Raw genomic sequence first — 9789 nt, 5'->3', positions numbered from 1 at the left:
TTATCCCATACGTGGCATGATGATTATTGTGCTGTAATGTCATGCTAGAGGTCTTGGGTTCAAATCCTATCTGTGCCATCTAAAGTTATATTCACGGTGATGTCTTTTTCGAGGAGTTGACAAATCCTCTAAGAGCTATTCTTGTCATGGAAAGTTCTTTCTCCATTCCATTCCTGACAACATTACTCGGGCACAATAATGGTTGAGAGTTGTATGTCACTAGGTCCTAGTCCCCAACGGACTTTTACGCCACCATTTAACTTATTCTTATCCTATATTGACATTCCAGACCTTATCAATGGAGTTAACGTCAGGCTTACCATATTAAGAGTGACATTCCAAAACTTATCGCTCAAGAACTCTTATGAGTTTTTATAACAATCAAAGGAAGAAAGGATAATTAACGAAAAAAAGTATTTTTAATTTGGCGCATGTAGTAAATGACGAAATTTCCAACTAACAACAATTGGTCACCCTAATTTTATATTAGAACTCCTTAGAGGTAAAACCAAAGCATCAGCAACAAACTGCGACAACGAAGATAACACGACGACAACAACGACGACGATGGTTGACGATGACCAAATATTGAGCAGAGATCGACGACGACGAAGAACGAAGGCATCAGTGGGCGTCAGCTTCAACATCCAGCATAAGCAACAGCAACAGCAATATCACAAGGATGCATGCAAAGCAACTGTAAGGACTCAGCAAAAGGAATTCCTAACTTAGTTTTCTCTCGTTCGTATAATTAAAGTCCATCTTAATGGTTTTCTGGTCTTTTACAAAACCCAATCAGTGTGTGATGTGCTGATGAAGGAAGGCTGAAGCTAAGGACGACGATGACGACGAGATCCTAGACGAAAGGAGTTAAAGATATGGTATGGGATGAGGCGATAGAGTTGAATGTTGTGTTCTATATACATAAATGTGTACTTGATGCAGCAACGGCAATAGCACATGTGACACACGTGCACTTACGCAATTTGCTGTACAATTTATGCGACTTGATGACCATATCTTTGCATGAATGGTCTTAGCAATCCGTTTATTTCACGTTTTCTTCTTCTTCACCGCACACACATAGGGATTGCCTTATACCCGGTATGGCCCGGCCAGCATGTGGCGGTTCTGCCATCTTCCCTTTCCCTCCAACTGTCTCGAAATTCAGCTCTCAAGCTCTACTGGCCTAGCCACCCATCTTGGTTATATCCATCGTCTTCTTCGTAATGTTGCACACAGAATTATTTGCATTTGCATAAACTCAAGAACCAAGAGCTCCTCGTTCACGACATGTGTATTGCTGTGGGTGGCTTTGCGGTTGAACATGATGTTGAGAATGTATCCCGTTCTGGTCTTAGAATGGGGTGTTCTTCATACGGACCCCTTTCGATGTGTCATCTTCTTCAGAGAACATAAATTCAATTTCCTATTCTTATACGTAGGTAAGTATACTGCAGTTTGTAGATACATAGACTTGAGAGATCTTCATTCAATGTTTAATCTCAGCCATCGCATCCTGGCGTAGTTCTTTGCCTTCGTCTTAGCTAATGGGGGTGCAAAGTCTCCTGCCACGCCTTCGTTTCGTATTCCTTTAAATATACACGTATATGACACACAGAAACGTAGTTATTGTCCGTTAAGTGCAGGCGGCAAGTATAGAGATTTCTGGACACTATCACCAGTGCTGATACTGACTGACCGACCACATGGGGCATTCCCATCATGCAAAGTTCCATACCATCGATGTAGCAATAGCAACAGCAACAGAAACTTGAATACCTATATCCTTCTGCGTTCATATTTCCTTAGGAATTGACCATAAGATGTACTGCAATGATGATGACGAAAACGAAAACGAGCGCCAGGACTTTGACCAGGCACCATGCACCAGCACAAGCACCAATATACCAGCATCAGGCACCAGAACCAGGAACAGGACGGCAACAGCAATAGCAATATAGCAATTCCAATGACGACAACGACAACGGCAATGGCAACAACGGACATGACTAGAACGACCACCATCACCAACAGAGCCTTGTTGGTTGGTTTCACTTGGCACTCTGCATCATATAGTAAAACCATCCAGGAATCTAACAAAGATGGCCGACCAACGCGAATTATTTTGACCATCTCTGGAGAAAATTTTGCATCAGCTAAGAAATTATAATTGAAATGGGCTAGTGAGCACAAGGAATACAACATTGACGAAGACGACACACGGAGTAAAAGACAAGGGGAAGAAAGCAAACGAACGAACGAACGACGAACGACGTGCAACTGCAAATGTCCGCATGTCATTTGTACCAACAGGACACCTAACGTATGGAAGGACATTCTCAGAAACATTCTATAAGGAAGAAAGCAAGATGCAAACCAACTTGCAAAAAAAAATTAAACTAAAAATTAAACACATATATACGTTGTATCAAGAAACCAAAATTGCAGAGCTCGAGGACATTGAGGCGACATATAACAGATACTAGATAGAGATACACTTTGGACTGGACACTGGACAGGGAGTGGATCATCGCATGCAGACTCTATACCTACCTTCCTAGATATCCAAAGTCTTTCTTAACGATGCAATATTATAGGCGAAAGGAGTTGCTGAATGATTTTGCCTGGGAAAACCATAGACTGCGAATGGTCTTTATATGTGGGTTCTTCTTCTGATTTGGAATGTGGTAAATAGAGTCCTATGTATATAAATGTTCATATATGTACACATATCCAGTTGAATGGTCCAAATGACATGAAATCTATATAATGTAGACTTCTAGAATAATGCTCTCGCATTTTAGAACATCCTGTGAATGACGTGAGTTTGGTTAAGGAACAAGTTGAAAGTAAAATGCAAGATGTCGTCTAATTTATATATTTCGAAAATCCACGCACAGACATATAAGTAACGTATATTTCAAGACACGAGTATATTTTATAAAAAATCATATGTAAAAAGTGTCTTGTTCTATTCAGATGATATGGTGGGATTTTTAATTTGTCAACTGAAAATGAGGTTATTAGTGTGAGAGCTGAGAGAATCGAAGAAAATCTAAGTAAAATAGCAGTTCACTAGTCCTTTTCATTTCTCAAGATATACTTTAACAGATTTTTAGCACGGGAAATACACCTAAATGCAATGATTTAAGGTTTGTATATAACTTCTACGTGTTTTAATTAAATCAGCGTAAAAGTGTTTCAAGAGTAAGGTGTTTTAATTAAATCAGCGTAAAAGTGTTTCAAGAGTAAAAAGAAAATATAGCCTACAAACTTAAAACGGTTAAACGGACTTAAGGTTAAGGACTTTCCTAGAGATCATTGTATAACAATTCTTCTACAATGCGTACACGGGCGTACTGTTCTCCATAACATTGGCCAGCATTTCAGGCGTTATTAAAAAATCAGGCGTTTTTAAAAAATTAGGTTGACCCAAATATGTATATTTCAAAACCTAGCGACTTCAACTAAATTGTATGTTATACATTGTTGCGATATACCAAGCTTGAAAACATACGATAGTCATGTATAACAATTCTTCTACAATGCGTACACGGGCGTACTGTTCTCCATAACATTGGCCAGCATTTCAGGCGTTATTAAAAAATCAGGCGTTGTTAAAAAATTAGGTTGACCCAAATATGTATATTTCAAAACCTAGCGACTTCAACTAAATTGTATGTTATACATTGTTGCGATATACCAAGCTTGAAAACATACGATAGTCATATATTAAAAATTGGTAAAAATTAATTTTCTAATCGAATATCTTGATAATAATTGAAGATATTGGCAGTAAATTAATTTTAATTTAGAAAAAACTATTAATTACAACATGTTGCACAATTGAATTTCGACTCGAATACCTTGAGAATCGATGAATGAATACATACTAATTTTTTTTTTTTTCATTCTGTATAAAATATCGGAATTAACATAAAGCAGACGATGCAATCTGACAAGGTTGACATTTTTAAGCCCTTTTTCTGCATTTGTAGATAGACAAAGTGCCTCAAAATTAAATATTATTGTGACATGTGTAGACGCCAACTTCATTTTTATAGAAATAACGTCTGATTTAATAGTAATCTTGTAGTTTGTATCGATTCTTAAACAAAATGACATTGAATGACATTTCAAAATTGTTTATCTGTCAAAATGGGCTAAGAAATTGCGGAGTTATTCAATTTTGAAATAGGGAATTTCCAAAAGGTGCACTCTAAACTTATCGAGGAAGATATGAATGCTAGTGTAATATAATTAAACTGTATCGCATCAAAAATTGCAAATTTGAAAAAAAGTTTGATGTCTTAAGTGGAATCAGGTGCACGTTGTAGCCGATTCTAGTTTTAATGTCGATCAGTGATATGCTTCTAAAGAAATGGATCTCGAAATCATTGTCTCTACAAAAGACGTTTACGAATCAAACCTGTTCGGGAAAGATAGTGAACGTTCGAGATGTTGTATAATGTTTCGGCTAATAATTCTTTTGGCAAATAAACTGAACCGATTGCAGAACAACAAATGATAAAAATAACTATAACTCAAATCCCTTAATCGAGATATCAAATAAAAATACCACGACTAACGAGAACGATACAAGACATGACAATAACGTACAACAAACGAACACCTCCGAATCAGTACCAAATCAACCAGCTGTTATTCAAGCATCACCAGAATCGTCACCAACACCAGCATCTACCATACCAACACCAGCATCTACCATACCAACACCAGCACCTACCACATCATCACCAGCCATTACGTATACACCACCGGAAGTGTCAACATCACCAAAACCTAAATCAAGCAGCCAACCAATCGCTCATCAATCCTCTGCACCAGCAAGCCCAAGGCGGTCTAAGAGAACGAGAAGAGCACCAAACCGTCTCGACTTGTAAGGAGGGAAAAGTTGTCACATATTGACGGACAACCCTGTTCAGAGCTAGGACCGATCAGGTTGCCGAACGGGCCCATAGGTCGTTTTGACAACTATGTGCCATTTGTCGTTTGTCCTGTGCATTCATCATCATTCATTATTCATAACCACTCAGCCATAGAAGCAATAGTTTAATTAACTTCATTTTTCTTTTACCAAATATTATAATTTATAAATTTCTTTATATCAAATACCTAAACTCTTTTTAATATATTAAATAAAAGAAAGAAAAGAAAAATATACAACAACTGTCCCCTCTTAAATTTGAAAGATGAAGTATTTTAAAGATGCAAGTCCCGTGGCATGATGGTTAGTGCGTTGGATTGTCATGCCAGAGGTCTTTGGTTCGATTCCTGCCTGTGCCACCTAAAGTTTTATTAACGGGTACTGCTCTCTTGCGAGGAATTGAAAAATTCTCCAAGTGTAATTCTTAACATGAAAAAGTGCTTTCTCAAACAGGCCGTTCAGATTCGGCTTAAAACTGAAGGTCCTCTCCATTCCTGCAATAACTCGCACACAGGAATGGTTGAGTGTTGTAAGTCACTAGGCCCTGGTTCTCTACTGACTGTTGCGCCTAATTTATAATTTAGTATTTAAAAGATGCTAGTTTTCTGTCCCAACCCTATGGTAGAAAGCGAGATGGGAATCTATTGATATTAGCGTACAAGGATGCAAGTGAAACAGACACTTCAAAAAAGTACTGATATTTGCACAATGCAAGAGGGTCGAGAAACTGAAAAACAGGTGAATGCAGGGTTTCAATCGAAATTTGGAACCATGAAGGACCAAATCAATGAACTCTAAGCTTAGTAAATGCTTTAATAAAAATGCATTCATATCCTGATATTACGAGGAGTTTCGTGGAAACAAAAATACAGGATTTAAAAGCAGCTAATGTTGAGGTTTAATACCTCTGGCATTACCGCACCTTTTTGATGGAATTTCGAATAAGGATCGTGCTTTTAAGGGCAATGCAGTTTATGAGAGCTCGACTAAAGAAGTCGACTTTAGATGATTTTCTTTTTTTTAATGAAAAAAAAAAAACAAAAACAAAAGCGAAGGGTTCTGTCTTATCCGAATTATTCTATCTCAATCCGTTTCCTTTAAAAATAGCAAAATAATTCTATGGTGAAAAATAGCATCGGTACACAAGGTAAAATACCTTAAGTCCACATAAGATGATGTTTTGATGTAAAGAAAAAAATTAAATTTTATGTGACGAAAAATGAATACAAACGGAGAACTTTTTAAAGGCAACAGCGAGATGGTTAAGGTTTACCAAAACGTTTGGGATTGTTAAGAATGAAACCAAGTTAAGCGATAGTTTTAAGAAATTAAGTACCAAGATAAAATAAATTGCCAAACTAAATATACACTTAAGTTCTGCAAAGGAAAAGGATCTCGTTCAAACGCTGGATGTAAAAAATTCCAATTGTCATGCCTTTTACCAGCATCTGCCATTCGTTGATCAACCGGATGTTCCAGATCTGGCCGAAAACTCTGAAAAAGAAACCTTATTTAATAATTGCCTAAAGTTTTGTAGGTTTTCGTGTTTTTTTTAAAAAAGTTGTTAGTTGAATTATAAAAAATTAAAAATGACCAACAATATTTTGCATATAATGAAAAAGTTTGATTTCAAAATCATTTTTTGTTAACGAGATTTTTACTCGAAAAACAATTTTTTTCCAATTTTAGTAGCATTTATTAAAAAATTTAAATTTCTTATACAAATTGGAGGAATGAAAATAACTTGAAGTTATGACGAGATACCGATAACCGACCATCAATTTTTACCAAATTTTTGTATGAGAAAATGGACTGTTTAATTTATAAAAAAATTTCTAAATTTCGAAAACAATATTTTCTGTGAAAAAAAATAAGTTCAAAGCCAATATTTTTAATTTTTGAAAATATATTTGAGTCGAAAATAGACTTTTACGAACTTTTAGTAATGTTTTTGTAGAGGTTTTATTTTTGATAAAAAAATGCCCATTCGATTTTTCTTAAAATTTCAATGAATGTTGAAAACAGTATTTTTTATAATACAAACTAACTTTGGCCATAATCTCAAATTTTTGGAAAGATGTTTGAGTCGAAAATCAATTTTTACCAACTTTAATTTTTTTTTTGAAACAACTGTGAAAATGATTTTTCTCAAAATTGCACAAAATTTTGAAAACAATATTTTTTTACAAGATAAAATTAGTTTAAGGTCATAATTTTAAATGTTTGAAAAGTTATTTAAGTCGAAATTAAATTTTTAACAACTTTTATTAATTTATTATTAGGTTTTTATTTTGTAACCAAAAAATTGTCAGTTCAATTTTTCTCAAAATGTTGCCAGATGTCAAAAACGTTATTTTTCGTAACATACAATTGTTTTGGAGAAAAAATCATTTTTTGTTTGTAAAATATTCTATTTTTTTCAGTTTTTATTTATTTATAAAAAAACGTTAATTGGATTTCTTTTTCGAAAATATATTTGTTGGTACCACAATACAATATATAATATTAAATTTAATTTAAGTCTCTAGCGTTATGAATTCGTGAGGTATTTTGGTTTAACCAACATTTTCACGTCGAGAAATGGCAACATTTTAAATTCGACAAATGGGACGGATTATAAAAACTTACTATATGAAGTTAATAATGACATTTCACCTTATTATTACTTCATTATTTATATAGAATTTGAAATTCATATCAAATCAACTTAAGAAATCGGAAAGATATTCGGAAAAACTTTGCAAAGTATCTTATCTCGACATAGATTTTTGAAGTAAATGATTTAAAAAATGTAAAAAACGCAAACGCAAAATTAAGTCGTAATTTGTTCTATAACTCAATAACAACAACAAAATCTTTTAACAACATATTTAAAAAAATATATTTACACAAATTTTATATTTAAAAAGTTTATTCTAAGAAGTATTGCTAAAAAGGTTTTTAGTAAGACTACTTTCGGTAGGATTTTGCTCTCCTGTAAATTGCTATGAATTGACCTTTTCAGTCGAGTTTAAACTACCGAGAAACAATTTACTGCACCGTTAACTTTGGAAAACGGACACAAATATTTTTTTTTATTTTCTTACAAAATTTACTGAGTGTTGAAAACAATATTTTTTGTGAGATAAAATAAGTTTGACGAAAATATTATTTTTTTGATTTTCGAAAAGATATTTAAAATTTAAATTTAAATTGGGTGGCTCAACAGTCCGTTGTGAACCAATGCCTAGTGGCTTACAATTCTCAACCATTTCTGTGTGCGAGTACTGTTGTCAGGAAAAGACATTTAGTCGAAAATATATTTTTAATAAGTTTTAGTATTGCTTTTTAAGGTTTTTATTTTTTATAAAAACACTTTCCATTCGATTTTTAAAAAATTTACTGAGTATTGAAAACAGTATTTCTTATAAGAAAAACCTACTTTAATAACCCATTTGTCCCCAACGTTGCGTAGACGTTGTCCATTGTTTCGCGCCGTTATTTGAAACGCACGAACAATTTCAAACTAAATAATGTACATTGTTAATCCCAATGATGCGTATACGCAACATTTTATTGTAAAAAAACTAAAAAACTCAGAATTTTTTTTTCAATTTAAAAATTGTTATTTCAGTACATATTAAACTAATAAAATGCAGTGAAAGTATAAAATTTGTTTTTTTCCAACCTTGGGAACTAATGGGTTAAGGCCATAATCTCAAATTTTTGAAAAGATATTTGAATCAAAAATCTTAGTAATATTTTGTTTAGGTTTTTATTTTTTTTTTAAACTATTAATTCGATTTTTCTTAATATTTAGCTAGATGTTTTATTTTGGAGATAAAATCGTTTTTTATTTGTAATGTATTCGAGTTGAGAAATATTTTTTTTCAGTTTTTATTTATGTAGGTGTAAAAAAACCGTTTAACTGAATTTTGTTTCCAAAAATATATTTGTTTTGTATCACGATACAATATATAACAATAAATTTAATTCAATCTCTGGCGTTATTGATTCCAGTTAACCAGAATTTGCATTTTTTTAATTAATAAATAAAAAAACCATGAACTCAATTTTTTGAGAATCTTTTCTGCATCTTTCTTTATTATTACCTGTATAAAAAAATTATTTATTTGGAGTCGAAATCTCTACTGGTTCTTGAGGTATGGACGACGAAAAATACTTCCTGAACATACGGACGTACACAAGCTTGCACATGCATCTCTCTAAAAATCTTTTATTTCGATGTCGAGAAATGTCAAAACTTTAAATTTGACAAATCGGACCCATTACAATAACTTTCTGTGTGTTAATAATGGGATTTCACCTTATTATTAGTTTATTATTTCTATGGAATTTGAAATTCATATGAAATCCACTTAAGACCTCGAAAAGATTTTCAGAAAAACTTTGCAAAGCTCTTGAATTAGATTTTAGAAATAAATGATTTAAAACAATTTAAAAACGCAAACGCAAAAATTAAGTCATAATTTTTTGTATAACCCAATAATAACAATATTTTCAAAAAAAAATATTTATAAAATTTTATATTTAAAAAGTTTATATTTAAGAAGTCAAAATGTTTTTCGAAAGACTTCCTTCTGTAGGTTTCTGCTCTCATGAAAAATTATATAAATCAACCTTTTCAGTCGAGTCTTAACTGCCCCCAAACAGTTTAAAGTACCGTTGACTTTGGAAGACGGACATAATCTCGAAGTTCAAAGTTCTCGAAAATTAAAAATCATAAAAGCTTAAGACCTCGAACATAAAATTAAAAAAAGTCGAATACTTTTCTATATTTTCTGATAGGTGATACTTTTACTAATTTTATTAGACTTCCAAAATCGAAAAACACCAAA

General features: G+C 33.0%; 1 protein-coding gene across 1 annotated transcript; it reads left to right on the top strand.

Annotated features, from left to right (window-relative positions):
- Window positions 1–567: 567 nt before the first annotated feature.
- On the top strand, window positions 568–4907 carry LOC129940869 (uncharacterized). The gene is made up of 2 exons (XM_056049389.1): window positions 568–699; window positions 4566–4907. Exons 1-2 carry the CDS (start codon window positions 568–570, stop codon window positions 4905–4907), a joined length of 474 nt encoding a protein of 157 aa, XP_055905364.1.
- Window positions 4908–9789: the final 4882 nt, after the last annotated feature.

The sequence above is a fragment of the Eupeodes corollae genome, chromosome 1 (genome assembly GCF_945859685.1).
Source record: "Eupeodes corollae chromosome 1, idEupCoro1.1, whole genome shotgun sequence".
Classification (NCBI taxonomy): Eukaryota; Metazoa; Arthropoda; class Insecta; order Diptera; family Syrphidae; genus Eupeodes; species Eupeodes corollae.
Note: the sequence above shows the minus strand (reverse complement) of the source record. Positions and strands in the feature narration are given on the sequence as shown.